The 17,135-nt window shown below is 50.4% G+C and overlaps 1 protein-coding gene across 6 annotated transcripts; it reads left to right on the forward strand.

The window, feature by feature from the left end:
- The first annotated feature begins 641 nt into the window (after window positions 1-641).
- Window positions 642-16,528, forward strand: LOC120843938 (zinc finger protein 358-like). 6 transcript variants are annotated; one of them, XM_040215442.3, is made up of 6 exons: window positions 753-808; window positions 1,256-1,286; window positions 1,356-1,477; window positions 8,634-8,759; window positions 10,586-10,668; window positions 14,823-16,528. In XM_040215442.3, the coding sequence occupies exons 1-6, from the start codon at window positions 793-795 to the stop codon at window positions 16,419-16,421; spliced, it is 1,977 nt and encodes a 658-aa protein (XP_040071376.3). In that variant the 5' UTR covers window positions 753-792; the 3' UTR covers window positions 16,422-16,528. The 6 variants fall into 6 exon arrangements, with proteins under 6 accessions (XP_042150419.1, XP_040071376.3, XP_042150418.1 ...); XM_042294484.1 differs by lacking the exon at window positions 753-808 and adding an exon at window positions 815-892; XM_042294487.1 differs by lacking the exon at window positions 753-808 and adding an exon at window positions 989-1,064.
- The last annotated feature ends 607 nt before the right edge of the window (window positions 16,529-17,135 follow it).

A 17,135-nucleotide genomic window follows, 5' to 3' on the forward strand; every position in this document is an offset into this window, starting at 1 on the left:
AAAATTGCTCGTGTACTCAACTATTTGAGGAAATGCCCCAGGGAAGCGCGTTTCCACGGTGAACTGAATAGTAGCAGAGCCACTTCTCTCTCTCCCCCTCTTTTTGATGTCCGTGTTCTACACTGAGGGGTATGGTCACCCTATCGACATCCCAACTAGCTCAACTCTCCACATTACTTCACGTAGAAAGCACACTGTTAGCCAGAGAACATTTAGTCCACGAATCGGCCCTTGTCGCTCCCGTGTCCCCTTTCGGGACACAGTGTCCCCTTTCGGGACACAGTGTCCCCTTTCGGGACACAGCAGACATAAGGCAGGAAGCGACACGGTCTCCGCCATTTCAGGATTTTCAGAATCTGGGCGCAACAGACTGCGTGCCAGCACCGCGCAACGGACCCACTGACCCGAGCTGAAAATCACGGTGGCCGGGCAGATTGCCACACGATCGCCCTCGGCAACGTCGGAGTACCGCAAGCCCGTTCCACGACGTCGTAAGCGTTTTCGCCGTCGAAGCGGTCGAAGTACATTTGAATTTTATAATTTAGATTGGATTGGATTGGATTAATAACCTATCTCAGAGTGTAAACGGTGTAAATGTCGCAGCCGGCTGCTAGAAGAACACTTCCATGTTTTGGTGACGCTTACCGCCCTGATTCGTTTAAAATTCTGAGAAATTATTCTGAGAAATCTAGAAGGCCCGGGTCGCCTTTTTCCAAAGCATAAATTTTAAAAGTTTGGCGGATTCCGTGTGTGCACTTTGCACGGTCAACATTATGCACCACCGTACACAACATGGCGACTGCTCCAAGTAAGCGTCGTATGCCCTTCCGTACTTTCACGCCGTATGGGCATCTCGGTATTGCGGAGTTTATATTGCTCCAGAATTTCAAAGGTCGACAAAATATTGCTCTTTCGCTGGATCACTTTTCGCGTGAAAAAAGTCGTGCAACCCAAAGGCGGTCGTTGTTTCCTGGGGGGTTGACCAGCAGACGCTCTCGCGTACGGGCTTTCTGCTTCGCCTCGCACGCCCTCCAGGACACAGTTCGCTCTTTGTGCTAATAAAGATTTATTATTATTATTATTATTATCGCATTAACAGCAACGACTAACTTGCCGTTCTATCTTTGTGCGTGTGTTTGTTTACCTTCCTGCACAGCCATAGCACGCCACCCAGGATAACATTCTTGGCGAATAAATATTATTATTATTATTATTACTTGTTTATAAATTGTAAATCTGTCTCCCATCATTACAGCTCGCAGAACTGCCTTGCCTACACGCTACAGGTAATGCGTTAACATTTTGCAGCACGATGAACATTGGAGCGAGTTTTGCCTTTGTCTTTGTGCCCTCAGACACTACGAGCTGCGGCCGAGTGGCGAGAACCATCCCGGAGACGAAGCGTCGGCGGGTCGCCAGCGGAACAGAGCAGATTCCCGACGTCGCTGTAAACGCGCCAACGTGGGCCGCAAGTCGAGTGAGTTGGGCTGCCCCTCGTAGAGCCAGCCGGCAATGGCGGCGCCACGAGAGGGCTGCATTCAGCGCCACAAGTGGAGGCAGGTGTGTTAATGGGGCGGCCAGTCTGCCCGTCGGCCCGTGACGAGCGGCGGCGACCCCGATTGTCCGCGTCTACACGTGCGCGCCGTGTCCCTGGTCCTTTTTAAGACCATCGGCAGCCTTGACAGGTCCAAGTGTTTAGAGCATATTCTACAAATGAACGATGCTAAAGTTCAGGCTTGGGCAGGGTGTAAGATAGACAGGTGGGGAAACGAGAGCCAAATGAGCGACCGGATTGTGTCCCCCTCTAATTTCTCTTTTTCTGTGGCGCCATCTATGTGGAGCACCGCGAACCCTCACTCCGGGTGGGCGACCGGTGGCGACCGGCTAAACTGACGGAGGTAATTTCTCGCGGATTTTCAATAAAGGAATGTCGTCCTCTCGGTTTATTTTGCACACTCTCCCATAAAGTTCCATGCAAATTCGACTCCAATTTTTTTCCTCTCGCCGCAGCGCCATCTGTAGCAAGGGGGGGGTACCCGCTAGCAGACGAGTACACAATCCGGTCACGGCGCTGCGGTAGGCTTTATGGGCCGTTTCCCCACCTGTCTATCTTACACCCTGGGCTTGGGCGAGTTGGTACATACTTCGGAAAAGCGCTACGTCCGTGTCACTTCCTTGTCTGGTCCTCGTCTTTCCGCGCTGTTTTTAATTCCATATTCTACAGTTGTCATTTGGACACCAGTTGGAGTTGTCTTCACCACTTGTAGGGTCGCTCTATAATAATTGCCGCCCGATCGGTCTGTGCTTCGCTAGTCTCCCAGAAAGTGACACAACACAACGAGAAGGCAGTGAATCGGTTTACTGTATTCCTCGGCTGCCCGTCTTCGAGAGCCAGCATTCCGGACCCGCCAACCCTAGTTGTCGCCCGTCGTTCAGAGCTCGCACTCGGAGTCCGTGTCCAGACCTGCGGATCGTCCTTCCCGTGCGCCAGTGCTGCGTAGGCTAGCTGTTCGGGGCTATCACAGCCAGGGCCTCGCTGCGGAGCCACCCCGGGATCGCCATGGCCCAGGCCGGTATGGCCAGGGCTCGCCGTTTCCGCCGGTCCCTATCCGAACCTCGTTGGCGGAATGTTCCCGGGGATCGCCATGGGCCAGACCAGCCAGAACGGCTCTGTCGTTCCTGCCCGGCCCTCGTGCAGCACGCTCTTCCTCTTTCCTCGCCGGCTGGCCCCCGCTCGTGCCTCGTTCAACCGTCCTCTTCTCCCGACGCCCCCACACACTAAAATAAAATGTGGCTAATTAGAATCAAACTCTGCATGCTCTTTAGCAGTACACAAGCCTGGTGTAAAAAGGCAACAGGCAACAAAGTGTTTGTGTAAAAAGGATATTTATGCTTTGCACGGAGCTTTTTCTAAAGAAAAACTTTAGCATCCTGTTTTCTGCACGCCGTCACATTTGTTACCAGACTCGGCATTAAATTTGGTTGCTGAAACAAGATTTAGTGCTACAAAAATCCAGTATTTGAAAACTCGCAGGTTTGGGAGGTTTTGGTCATGACCGCGCGTGCCAAACGGCATTATGAGTGCCGAAACGAGACGACGGGCCTCTCGCTTGAAGACTTGGTTGCCCGATTCTCGACGTCACAGCGAAGCCAACAATCGGCCTAAATTGTTCCTACCATATTTCCCTGTGTGGCTGTCTAAATGACTCGTAATACAACTTGTATAAATATGTTATTTTGCCATGAAGTCTGCAAAACTAGTTTTTCAGATTACTTTCCAAGCCAGTACATATATTTTTGTTCACTCGAACAATTTCTGTAAAATTCCCTTACTTGATGCGTCGCACTGCAGCAATCCACTCCTGTCGCCGTGTCACTTCCCAAGATCTTGAAGCGAAGATTTAAAGTTTGACGCTCGAGTCACCTTTGCCACTGTGACATTCTTCTACGTAGCAGTAGCGACGTTTATTTTTTTGGGGAACTCTAGGAGTAGGTGAGATGTCACAGGAACCCGGTGAGATCATAGAGACACGAAGTTTGAACTTGCTTTTACGAAAAACGGTCTCAAAAAAGCTCGCGTCGATCCAAAATGCCACATTTACGCGTGGTTTCTAAATGCGCCCGGCCGCAGTCCCCGCGACCCGCGTCGTCCTGGCCTACCCACTTTTTTATTTTGCAGCCTCTAGATGGCGCAACGTGTAGTGCCAAACTGCATTGCCGGTCGCCTATACGTGGCTTGCACGTGACGTCAGTCCACCCTTTCTGAAAGGGTAAACAGCGTGTCGGTTTAAAAGACCGACACGCTGCTGTTTCCAAAAAAGCCCCCATTTGCCCGCACCAGGTGTGGGCACTGCGTGTTGGCAAGACCAAATGTGACGTCACGCCTCTGTTCTGATGTTTTTCGGTGGCGCTGTTGTTGCCATGGCGCATGGGCAGAAGCTTCACCTCGTGCGAATCTGGTTTCTGCGCTCGCACACTGCCCACACCTGGTGTGGGCAAACTGCGGGCTTGTCTGGAAACTGTGTGAGCGAGTAAAGGGCTGCCAGTGCTTTCCTTCTCACCGAGCGGTTAGGAACGGGCAAAAGACCTCGATGAACGCCTTGGGCGCGTGCGTTACTCCAAGTTCGGTTGTTTTCTTCGCGGTTTCCTCTATTTTATTCTACTTCCAGATGTAATTAGAGCTAGTGGAATCATTGACGGCGATCCCTTGGTCATTGGGACATCGTTGTCCGGTAATAGGCAGCACGAATAACGACCAAAAGCACAGAATATTGTCGGAGGACGTCTGTATTGCGCACGGGATCCGACAAGGCAGCTGGCTGCAATGTCTTCAAGCGCCTTTGCCCTTCAAATGACAAAACCTCCGGTGCAGAAGGTTGCGTCAGTAAAAGGAGATAATTTACCCCAACGCCATCCTCTTGAGTGTGCTCGGAACATTTCGCGAATATAGAGTGCACCAAACCTACCACTGTATACCGTCGATGAACATGGGCAGTGTTTGCAAGGTAGGTGCAAGTTTTCTCGTGAGAATCGCTGTTTCAGCTTGTAACTATTAGTAACTTAGTTGATCTTAATGCTCCTATCTTGCTTTGGTAACGTTAACTCAATCTTATCATCTACAATGCTTAGTTGAAGGCTCGTTTCCCCTGCGGGTATGACTGGGAATTATTGAAAAGTTAGTTCTATCAGAGTTTCTTAATCACAATCTCCGACGCGATAGCAGAGAGTCGTGACCTAACGTTAACCGTCGCAGCGCGTCTTCATATTTTGCAAATTGGTACATAACGTAGCTGAAAAGAAGACTTCAATTTGTATTGCTGAAACATGCTGATGCATTGATTTCGAATTGCTGAATCATTGATCGACTCGCTTTGGCAATAGGCCCATCTCAACTTCGCTGTTTTCAGTTCTAGACAAAGGGCACGCTGGTCGACACAAAATCCTCAATTCCAACTTTTCTAAACATCTGCAAGCTGGAGGGAGCTGCTGTCGATCATTCCCTGCAATTCTCTTTTATCGCGCATCTGTTTTAAAATTAAATACAAAAAAGAATTAAACTCAAAGGACAAACAAAATAACGCACTTGTCCATCCTTTATGTTTTATACTCTCTTGTACTTAACTTTATCACCAATGCACTCAACTAAAGTTTATTGTTCATATTATATTTCATTGTTGTGGACGACACGGATTGCCAACATATTTTCAATGTACTGCATCTAAAACGACAAAAAACCTGAAGAAAAATTCAATCGCTGTTAACTTAAAAAATGTTTTGAGTATTCTCCGATTTCAATCGGTGACGTGTTCAGTGTTCTTCTCGGCATCGCCACACTGACACATGCCATAATGCGGGGAAAAAAATGTTCCGAATGAGTTGAAAAACGCTGTCCGTGGCACATAAGTAGACAAGACGCGCCCCAAGTCAAATACCCAGCACTTTGGGACACTCAACTAGCATGCCCAACGCGGGAGCGGCGTCTCGAAGGGCACTTTCGCCAACGTTTCTAACCACTCGGCATGGCCGCGGAATCTGATGCTCGCTAGATGGCGCCACAGTATTCAAAAAGACGCTGCTTACAATAAGGTGGCCCTGCCACAGAGCTCCAAATTTACTGCTATAGTTTGTAAAGCCGGCGACTTAAAGGGATACTACAACGAAATTTCGGCGCTCATTTTTTGGTCTATTTGTGTTCAAACGAGCAGCATCATATCGAACATACCAATATCTTGTTAAAAAAGTCTCGAAAAGGAATTTTAAAACGAATTAAACGATTAGCAAAGAGCACCTGGTGGATGTCGCTAACGCCTCGTTTGTAATGCTCGTCTAAAAACCTTGACAGCTAGTGACGGAGGGTGTCTCGCCTCCGGCCATGACGAGAGAAGAGGGGCAGGAGGAACTCCTCTCTTCTTGAGAATGCCTTTTGTGTGTCGCAGAAGTCGCTATTGTCCCCCCACAAGATTATAGAAGATTAACCCGTCACTCAAAATTCGTACAAAAGCAGCCGCTTCGGTGGCTGGAGCGACTGGGCCATCCTCTCGACGTCAGCCTCGCCGTAGCATTGCTCGTCCTGAGACGACCTACGTCACGATTGCGTTGGATGTCACGTGGTCTCCGCTGGGCCTTCTCTGAGCGCTTGCCAAAGTGGGCCGTTTATAACGAAAAATACAGCCACCAGGCTCAAAATACAAACGTGCAATTGTCATTTACGGATATTGTGGATCGTATTCAACCTATTTTTGAACACGACGGGAATATTTCAAATATTGTTGAAGTATCCCTTTAAACAATCGTGTAGGCATGTACATAAAATAAAACCGTGCACATGTCTTTCATCGTGTACCTCCATGCTCCACGCTTTTATTTTGTGCAGATTTATAAGGTGTACACCGTGGGAGTCCACACAGCGACGAATGGAGTGACGTTGACAAGGAGATGGCTCGTGCGAGTGTGCTAAAAGATGCAGATCACGAGACATGACAATGGCGCCACCTATCCGCGTCTGCTCGCCGACAGGTACACGCGTGATGATATCGCAGAAGTCGGTGCCGCAATGAAACTTTCCCCTCTGCTTATGTAGCGTCGCCAGTGTTTAGAGAACACGCGTCAGGTTTTTTGACGTGCCAAGCCTCGTTTTGAATTGCAATAGCACTCGCAGGGCACCACCTAACTGACCGTGAGATTGCGCGCGTCCGTGCGTAAGCACCTGCTCAATGGACCAGTCGTGCGTCTGTCTGCTGCCCCGTGATCACTCTCCTGCCCTTGGAGCAGAGAGTGGGTGACGAAAGGAAGTGGTCCATTGGTCTGGCGAGCACGTAGCGTCAGTTTGGGGACGATGGGAGTCTGGCGGCCAACCGAGCTGCTTTCCGTTCACTGCCCCGGGGCCGTCGGGAAGAGAATCGGATCGTTGTGCCCCAGTGGCTAAGTTGAGGACTAAACCTACGGAGACAACAACGTGGACTGTCGTTTCCGGTGGAGCGCCCGGGCGACGTACCGATCTCTTCGGCTGGCCTCGTTACGGCATCTTCATCCGTCAGAGAAGCCGTTGGTTTTCCACACGCACAAACTTGCCTCGTTTTCATACTTTGGAGAGTTTGTTGCGCTAAGACGCGATATAATTTCTAACTTTCCACTCTCAGCGATTCTTTTGAACCTCCTAAGTGAGTTTGATGGAGTTTGAGCCAAGCTCACAGACCCATGGGTACGAGGCAGCAAACATAAATAATGTGAGATACGAGCACGTGGAGGTGCCAGAGTTTCACTCTGCCGACCTTGCCGTGGACGACTCGCCTTTGAAGCGCCCAACGATTGGTTTGGGGCGGCCTCAGTGCGGTCTGGTGTCCGACACTTACGGCCGTGTTCACCAGACGTGACTAGCACCTGTTTAACTGCCAACTAGGTCGTCGATTAAAATGATTACGTGGCAGGCGGTGATCGCAGCTGAGCAAGCACCCAATATTCACGGACCGTGTCACTCGGGGCTTAGTCACCTCGAGTGACTCGGAGGGCGATAAAAAAATCTTAGTGGGGTTACAGCTAGTTTAGCCGGTGTTATCGGGCGGCTAGCGGCTCAGCGTTTTGTCCGACTCGTATCGCCGATGACCACTGGCACTTATTCAGCACTCATTGTCTCGGAACCCCGGGACACAGATCCAGAAAGAATCGGAGCAACAAATATTGTGGGAATAGACGTGTTCAGAGATGGCGCTAAAGCAGTCTCAGCAAGGCGCTGGATGACAAGAGCGCCAGCATTTTCGGCGACTTTCATATTTGCGTATTTGGTCTGGCAGTGCAGCTTCCATGTTTTCTCTCTCTAGTTTCTTTTTATTTCCTTCAAAAAACTGTCTCCCAGGCAGTCAGCTTCTCATTAATGTAACATTTTATTTTTGGTAATAAACATCGATATATCAGTTTTTGTACGATAATATTCCCATTTACGCAGTGGCGTTGAAGTAATGCTCATGCATGACCTATCTTTTTATGTCAATAGACCTATTGCTGTATTACCCAAGCATCAAGGAGAATGCAGGGATTGGTGTTCCACGCGCCGCACGAGCTCGCCTCGGCAGTAGTAACTTTTCTAAAGCAAATATCTAAAACAAATGGCATCTGGCACGTGCATTTGAAATTGCTTTATTTTGGTTTTTTACTTCGAATCTCTTGTACGGGGAAGGCGAGCGCGAGTGGCGCTTGGAACACCAATCCCTGCGCTCTCCTTGATGCTTAGGTAATAAAGCAAATGGTGTTTTCTGTTTTCTTTACTTTTGGCTAGATAATCAGTCACCCGCTCGATTCGTGCTCGTGAACACCCTGTAACTAGTCGCTGCTTAGTCACCGATTGTTTTCTTGGTTCGTGACTACGTATACGCGCTACTAACTTTAATATGGCACTAGTTAGTCATGACTGGTGGATAGGGCTTGTAGGGTTTAGCCACTGCAGTCGTCCTTCCATTCGTGTGCCAGTGAAAGTCGGTGGATACAGCTGTGGCGACCGGCAACACGTGTTGCCGGTCGTGTTTGTCCTTTGACCCCCTCGTTCCCCTTCTCCGGGGATTATTTTTGTCATTCTCGTCCAGCTCGCTCGCACCTTTGCATTAATTGCATTATCACGATGGCCTTTGTTCCCCGTCCAGGCGAAGGGGCGGGGAGTGGAGCATCAGGTCCGTCCAGAAGGGGCGCCGAGAGGTTTCCCTGCGAGACGTGCGGACAGACGTTTGACTCTGGGCTGAAGAGGACCAGGCACCAGTTTGCCCACCTCGGTAGGTGCGCCGTTGATTGCGTGCACGGTGCGAGATATAAACGGGTGTGTGGACACACGGCGTGGCAAACGCCCCGACGCGATCGGCCGGATGAAGTCCTATTGGTGCCCCAGTGGCCTCTTCGGACGGCGTCTCCACGGGCCAAATGGCCCGACCGAGGAAGAGAGACAAAAACAAAATGAGTGTCCCGTTGCCGGGCGCCTTTTCACGCACGTTTTCTGCTCGGCGTGTTTTCTGCGATATTGGTGCCTCGATTGTCGTGCCGAAAATCTCTTCGCTTGGACGTAAAACTGTTCTTGCCGCAATTGAGGCTAGGGTGAATGCCAAAGATGCGTCTAAGCGACGTGCACAGCAGTATCGCTCTAGGTGACGTTGCACAGCCAGAAATCGACTTTAAAAACAAGCTCCTGTAGAGAAGCGTGGGAACCCAGGCCTGCAACGGGCTGCCATGTTTCAAGAGTCGTCGGATGGCGCCGCTTGCAACCGAGGAGAGGACTTTACCTGGCAACACCGTCCACACCCACGTATATCTCGGAACGTGGTCGCATGCATGGCCAGCTCCGGGGTTGTTTCGCAACGGGACTCCCCATGGGAATTCTTGGCGCTCACAATTTGTACGTTGAGAGATTGGTGCCTGCTATCCTCTGTTTCATACTTAGTGTGCAGCGCTCTCAAAGCTTTTGGCGCGAGCATGGGGCTTGATCTCGTTGATCGTTTGCACGCGTTCTCGCGCAAACAAAACCATAGATGAAGCCGCACGCTCGCGCCACTAGCTTTGACAGTGTGGCACACTAACTATGAAACAGAGTATAGATCTGTTTCGAGATACTTAATTGCATGGTTTTTCGAGGAGTGAGCCAATTCTCGCAAATATTTTTAACGGCTGTAAATAACTTAAGTTACGGGAAAAGCAAATTTTAGCGTAATTCGTGACTCGAAAAATGTGTCGAACATAGCATTGTGCAAATATACCGTCTCCATAGTTACAAATACATGGCCGTTTACACTGAGAGAGTTTGGACTTCTTGAGGAGATTTTGACAGCCCGACAATCACAGCGGCGTTGTCTGACAACCAGGAGAGGACTACTTCTGCCTGCCATTTTGTGGCTCTGACTCCTAGGAACTCTATGCGATTTCTGAGGAATAAACGAGACAAACCAGCAACGCCATTTTGTGTTATCGCGAAATCCGCTTGTTTTAGCAGGCAACAAGCTGCACCCATTGGCCCCACCTCGCTCAGTATAAACGGCTCTGACCAGTCCTACTTGCGAGATTTTGTTCCCACGAAATATTGCCAAAATTCACACTTTTCATAAAGACGCAAAGTATCGAGCTCGCACAAATAAACTCGTTTTTAGTACAAAGTAAAAAGAATCTAGACGCTCTAAGTGTAAAAATATTTTGGGGCAAAAAGGCCACGGGAGTTAAGTGTTTTTCGGCAGAATTGCGCCATTCGTTACGATGAAAGTTGCAAAATTGCTTGTTCTATTACGTCGTGAATTATAGTCTCTTCTTCCTCGGTAATAAATGAACGAGGATGTGTCTTCCAAAGACGTGCTGCTTGGCAGTTGCTCGTAGTTAGCGCATGGAGCTCCAGCCCCAAGCACCCTCAAAGACTGCACCTGCGGGCCTCTGATACTCCGCATTCACCCCTACTTTTTGCCGGTATTGCCATGTCGGGACATCTGACAACGTGACACTCCGGCCTTTGCGACGTCATTCGTTGTCACTTGGGCAGAATGGCAGAATGGGACGCTAAATGCACCAGTCGACGTTTTTCATCCAAGCTAGAGGAAACATTTGGCCCGTCTTCTCTTCCGCTTAGGTGGAGCTTCTCGGCCATGCCCGCTGCAGTGCTCCAGTTGTCGGCGCACATTTTCCAGTCGCCTGGCACTGGCCGAACACCAGGTACGGAACGAAAACCACGGCGGTAATTGGCGAATCGCCACCCAGCGTCCTTGCTTCCTTTTGCCCGACTTAATGAAAATCAAACAGATATCCTGTCGCACCTACTGTGAGAAACGTTTTTTTTCCCCACACGATCGGAAGTGCTTTTACCGATTTATCACCCGGTGAGGTTCCACAAACGAGTTTTTCGTTATGAATCCTGGGCCGTACCCGCCATGATGCTTCGGTGCTGCGGGTTGCTCGTGTAAGTAAGTGAATAGATAGAGGCCGCAGTGATGACGGCAGGCTAGAAATCTGGCAGCAATCTCTATCTCAAAAGTCCTTTAATGCATGGGACGTACGGACAAGTGCGAGGGCGACTGGTGCCTCATGCCTGCAAGCACGTGCAGCTTGCGTGCGAAACTAGCTTTGGCGAGCCTGCGCTCGCACGGGCTCGTCTGCACGAGCAGAGACATGGCGGCTGCCAGTCGCCTGCTTGTCTGTGGTGGGCGACAGGCTAAAAGATCAGGGGGAGCTCTCTTTCCACTTTAGCGGAGAGGTCGCCTTCTCTACGGCATTTTGTGTGCCGAGACTCTTAGCCTGTCAGCAACTATAAGGAGCGATCGGTTCCTCGAAGACAACCTATTGCATACAAAGTTGTTTTTCATAAAACACTGCAGAAAATTCTTAAAATAGGCGATTTTCACAGAAAAGAAAGGAAACATTCACTCAGCCTCCAGGTGTTGCTTTCACTATTAAAAAACAATGAGTCATCAGAGAGATGGTAGGGCTCATCATCAAAAACGATAGAGAAGTCGTCACTTTTAGGAATTTATTTGTCAGCTAGCAAACGAAAAGGCCATGCCACCTTTTCGCGTGCATGCAGATGTCAAATGTTCTTTCCAGGGAGAACCCTCTCTCGGTGAAAATTGGGAACGAGCAGCAAAATACCGTATTTACTCGCATAATGAACCCCACAATGGGCATCAATATTTAAACTTTTTACTTTTTTTCGTGTAATGAATGCGCTTTGAACTTTCGGCTCCTCGAGTCTTGAAATTAATTTTCTTTTGTCGCTAAGCAGCCAGGCCAAGTCAAGACAAGCCAAGCCGCTCTCGTAATGGCTGCAGTTGCGTGGTTGCGGAAGTGATCAACCGTGAAACCGCGTGTAGCGCACGCCTAGCGACGCTGGGGTCTAGGAATTGCCCAGCCCTGGATGTGCTTCGTCCATCAACAAACACGCCGTCGTCTGTGGTCCGCTTTTGGACATTGCGCGCGTTAAGTCAACACCACCTAGACAGAAGGCCTCCGCATGGTTTCCTCTTCCTCTATGAAACGTCATCACAGTCGGGTCGCGCTCGGTCGGCTATTGGACCCGAGCCCGACCTTCGACGCGCTGATTGGCCACGAGCCGCAGCCGAACACTGACGCAGCACTCGTGCCCAATCTCTCGCCTCGATCGATCTGACTACGATGACGCGTGTGGAGGCCTTCTGTCTGGGTGGTGTTGGTTAAGTCGGCGCTCCTTTACTTCTACTCCGACGCTCCGAGTTTCATGCTCCGAGCGCAGCAACTAAACGACGTATAGCGCGCAGGAGTGCGACACACCGACGCTGCGTTCCAAACCTGCTCGAAAGGATCCGAGTTACCCTGGCGGATTATGTCACGTGACAAAAAAATAGAAAAACGCTGGATGCGGGTAGGTTTTCGATAACCACCTTTACCCTAGAGTTAGATCGAATAAGTTTTGGAACACGGCCAGAAACTATCGACGGGCCACACGAGCTCCTTCCAAGTTCCGACCGTAGATACCTACGGGTGGCAGAAGCCGAAAATATTTCAAATACAAATAATTAGGCCCGTGTGGAGCGGCAGAGTCTAAAGCAAAAGAGACGGCGACGTTATGAAGTTTCTACGAATGTTTTAATATCCCTGAAAGGTTTGAAGACTCGCTTCGTGCACTTATGTGGAAGGCTACCTTGGCCAATCTATTTATTGACCATGCATGCTGTTCCGATTTAACGACAACATTCTTCAACTCGCTCGTCGACGCATGAATCCCTAAAATTTGTCAGAGATTCCCTGGTTCCGTTGGTTTCGTGTCGCAGCGAGATGGAAGCTACGCCGACACCGGCACACTGTCGTTCGATAGCACGTCAATTTGTTTTTAGGCAGTATGCATGAACAAACCTTAGCCGGAATGCTAACTGGTGTTTCGGCTTTCCAATCTAAGTATCTTTATTCGCCGCGGCTGGGCTAAGCATTCTAAAACAGTGCAGCGATCCGACTGTCTTCTCACCACAACCTTTCTGTCGCTGAGCTATCGGCACGCTTGTTCGATAGATCAATTCGTTTTCAGGCGAGATGCACGAACAAACCTTTTCCTCATTGCTCACTGATGTTTCGGCTTTCCAATCGAAGTATCTTTATTCGTTGGGCTAAGCATTATAAAAGAGGCAGCGGTCCGAATGTTTCCTCATTTCGACAAATTTTCTGTCGCTGTGCTATCGCCGTGCTACCATTGGATAGATGAATTTTTTTCCGGCGAGATACACGAACAAACCTTTTTCGGAACGCTAATTGCTGTCTTGGCATTCAAATCAAATCGCTTTTACCTGCTGGATTAAGCACTAATCAACTGAAAAGGGGCAGCGGTCTGGCTACGCCTTTTGTCTCGACGGTCTCAACAGCAGCGCAGCCGGGTGTAGGACAAAATGGTCCCGGTCAAAATGGTCCAGGACAAAATGGTCCCGGACAAAAAGGTCCCAAGTGCAAACCCGGACAAAATGGTCCCAGGTGAATTTATCAATACTTTGAGCGCTGTTAATAGGACAAAATGGTTTGGTACTTTTATTTTGACACACATTCGAGGATAATATCAACATTTTCATTATAATCATTTGAAACAAATTTTAAATCCCTTCTTCCTATACTATGTAGCTCTATTTCTCAAAGGCTCTTGATTTCTACCGATATATTCCACGTGTGTGATCAATATGTTTCTATCGCCAGAACCTGATTTCAAATTAGCGCTACCAAGCTTCAAAACGATATGCGGAGGGGAAATCATTATCATACACGTACTACATGTTCTTGAAGTGGTTTTTTTAAATGAACCTGTCGTACCACCGTGTTCTATTTTTCAGAAACAGCATCGCTCTGTCTGAACATTGTATATTAAAGAAATCAATAATTGATTTCACAACTATGAGCGTATTTATTACATAGATCACTTAAGAGACAAGAAGTCGACGCTGCTGAAGCGAAGGCCTAATACGAAAATGTATTCATATGACCCAACCCCTCAAAAAGTCGTTCAAGGGACGGAGCCCTTGCACATACTTTGTGCACAGAGTTACAAGCCGCTGCTAATATCCATCAAGAGTAGAAAATACAAAAAAAAAACCTGCAAACAGCAAATAAATAATGCCACACTGGGACCATTTTGTCCGGAATGGCAGTTGGGACCATTCTGTCCGGGACCATTTTGTCCGGGACCATTTTGTCCGGGACCATTTTGACCGGGACCATTTTGACCGGATCCCAGCGCAGCCATCTTGTTCGTTTATGTGACGTCACGGAGTGCGAAGAAGTCACTCGCGCTCCGAGAAATTCTCGGTGCACGAAGAGCGCGCTCGAGTGTCAGTCTCCGGTGGCACTCCTGTCCGTTTAGTGAAAGGAGCGCCAAACTCTCGCGCTCCGGAGCACGGACTTAACGCGCCCAGTGATGTCGCGAAAGGGGTTAGGCCTAAGAATGGTTGCGTCGCTCTTCGTGTCGAGTGTGCTTCGTAGGGTGCTTTTTCTTCGGCAAAAGGCACGCCAAAAGCGCCCTAAAAAAAGGTTTGCAGTTTATAGAGCATGGTTACTGTGGCGCACCCACGACCAGCCATGGGTGCGCCTCTGTCAGTGGAGATGCGCCACAGTACCCTGCCATGCCATATTGGTACCTAAAATGACATGTGCTCAAAATGTGCAAATGCAAATATTTTACCCCGCGTAATGAATGCACTCTCCAAATATGTTTTTATGGCTATGCTTTAAAACCTGGAGCTTTTGTGCAACCTTAGAGTTGTCTCATACTTTAGAGCGCCATTTTGTACATGGCACCGACTGCTTCTCGGAATCAAAGTTTGCAGGGATTCTCACGCCCTTCCTCCCTTCCTCCCTGGGCCCAGGCTCGTCACGAGAACAAGATGCTCTACGTGTGCCCCACCTGCGGCCGGCAGTTCCGCCAGAACACGGGCCTGTGGCGCCACCTACGCACCCACAACCCGGACGCGCCGCGGCCGCGCCACCCCTGCGCCATCTGCGGCCGGGAGTTCTCCCGCCCCGACTACCTCCGCGCACACTCCGCGACGCACGACCATCCGCACGAGCGGAGCTTTGTCTGCCAAGTCTGCAACCGCGGGTTCCTGCAGGGCTCGGACCTCAAGCGGCACCGGCTGGTCCACTCGACGGAGTGCCGGTTCCGGTGTGCCGTCTGCGAGCGAACCTTTTCGGACCGGTCCAGCAGGAACCGGCACCAACGTGAGCACGACCCGATGCAGTGCTACGTCTGCACGATGTGTGGGACCACTTTTAAGAGGACGTCCAAGCTCAGGGGTCACGTGACCAGGATGCATGGCGACTCGACGGTTTCGGAGCTACGCCCCGGCACGTTGAGCACCGGGAGAGCCACCGACGGTACGGCCGTCGTGCCGAGCGGTCCAGAAGCGGTTACGACGGAAAGCGAAGAAGTGTCAGGAGTTTGCGCGAGTGCCATCTTCGATTTGTCTTGCGGAGTAGCAGTGCTGTCGGACGAAATGGACAACGGGCTTCGGGAAGTCTGCAAACCCTCGGTGTCAGAAGAACGGCAGCCCGAACTCGAGACTCGTGGCACATCGCTGCTCCTTCGGGGCGAAGTCTCAAATGGTCATCCCACCTCCCTCGAAACAACCGGCGAGATCCGAGCTTTAAATTGTCTGGCCCTGCCCCATGAATCAAACATTGAAATTCCAAAATTCAATCGCCTCTCCGCATTAAGTGAACTAACGGACGGTGTTCAACCGTCAGATGAGCCAGTCGGTGCACTTCTGGAGCCCGGTAGTCCTCCGTTGGTAGAAATATCGTCTGAAAAGCTCGCGAGTGGCGACAATCTGCGGATGTCCGGCGAGTCGACCAACGAACTTTCGGCGTCCCGCGACCTGGCGTCTCGTGGCCTCCCGCTGCCGAGACAGTCCGTCGAGCTTGCAGACGACGACTGCCCTCCGTCGTCCGGCGAGCCACCAGCATTACCCCAACCCGCCGGCAAGCTTCCGGAAGCCGACTCCCTCGACCGAACGAAAGCGTGCTCGGGCGATTCTCTAAAAGGAGACAGCACGACGACGGTGGCTGACAGACTCGAGGCTGTGCCGGGAGGTGTGACAGATGTCCTCCGTCGGTCCCTGGACGACGCGACGGAGGCCCCCAAAATCGCCCTTGCGCAGGACCCATCCCTCCCGGATGGGTCCTGTGGCGATGCGGACTTTGCGAGCTTCCCCGACTTCGGGAGCCAGGCCTACTACGACTGGCTGGCGGGATTCGCGTCCGTCTGCAACCTCCTGTCCCCGCCGCTGGACGGCCGGGTCTTCGCCCGGGTGACGCAGGTCCTCAAGACGCTGGGAGACGCGCTCGCTTTGCCGTCGGGCGTCCTGGCCTGCCGGGAGAACTTTGAGATCCTGCTCGGTATCTGGGACGACCTCCGGAGACTCGTCGGGAAACACCTGGGCTTTGTTGTGGCGCACCTGCCGGCTTGACTGAGCCTTGCAGCCTCGTAGTCCCCGCCTGAAAATTTGCTCAACTCGCCAACATCACTGGAAGGGTGACCCAAATATCGGGCCAAAGTAAATTTTTAATGCATTAATTGTCTCTTGCACCGAAGCCGTTGTCTGTAGCAGCGAAAAGCGGCAGCTAAATTTCCATTGGCTGAGCGAAACGGCACCTAAATTTCCAATAAAACTCAAAGAAAACCAAAGCAACGCAGATGCTTCGTCATGGAAGCCGGCGGGTGCGCTCAAGGTCAAAGCGGACACGCCTCAGAAATAAAACAAAGAGAAGCGCAGCAACATAATGCTTCGTCATGGAAGCCGTCGTGCCTGTGCAGTGGGGGGGCGTGATGTCACCGTCGTGTGCGAAAGGAAGACGTGGCGCACTACTTGTAGGAATGCGCTGCGTGTAGGAATGCTTTGGCATTCCTACACATAATCAGTCTTAACTGCCAAACTTTTTTTCACAAAGTTGGTGAATTTACAATTTTGGTCCTCGCAGTGTTTATTGATGTGAAAGTCTCTACGAGTAACAATGAAAAAGTGAGGTCAGCGGAAGGCAGGAGTTCACTTTTTGGAATGTAGACTTTGTTCCCAACTGACTACAAGCAGCTTCAGGGTGTTAATAAATGCTTCGGAAACTCACTGTAGCGCCCATGCGGCAGCACGAAACAAATGCTTGGCATAGTCCATTTTTAGACTCCA

Source organism: Ixodes scapularis, unplaced genomic scaffold (genome assembly GCF_016920785.2).
Source record: "Ixodes scapularis isolate PalLabHiFi unplaced genomic scaffold, ASM1692078v2 PGA_scaffold6__148_contigs__length_123643588, whole genome shotgun sequence".
Classification (NCBI taxonomy): domain Eukaryota; kingdom Metazoa; phylum Arthropoda; class Arachnida; order Ixodida; family Ixodidae; genus Ixodes; species Ixodes scapularis.

What these genes read in the sequence shown, in the direction of transcription:
- LOC120843938 (XM_042294484.1), top strand. Translation starts at nt 820, where the DNA reads ATGCCCTTCCGTACTTTCACGCCGTATGGGCATCTCGGTATTGCGGAG. An exon ending in GCACCAGTTTGCCCACCTCG is followed by an intron (nt 8,760 to 10,585) that starts GTAGGTGCGCCG and finishes TCTTCCGCTTAG; the next exon opens with GTGGAGCTTCTCGGCCATGC. An exon ending in TGGCACTGGCCGAACACCAG is followed by an intron (nt 10,669 to 14,822) that starts GTACGGAACGAA and finishes CCCTGGGCCCAG; the next exon opens with GCTCGTCACGAGAACAAGAT.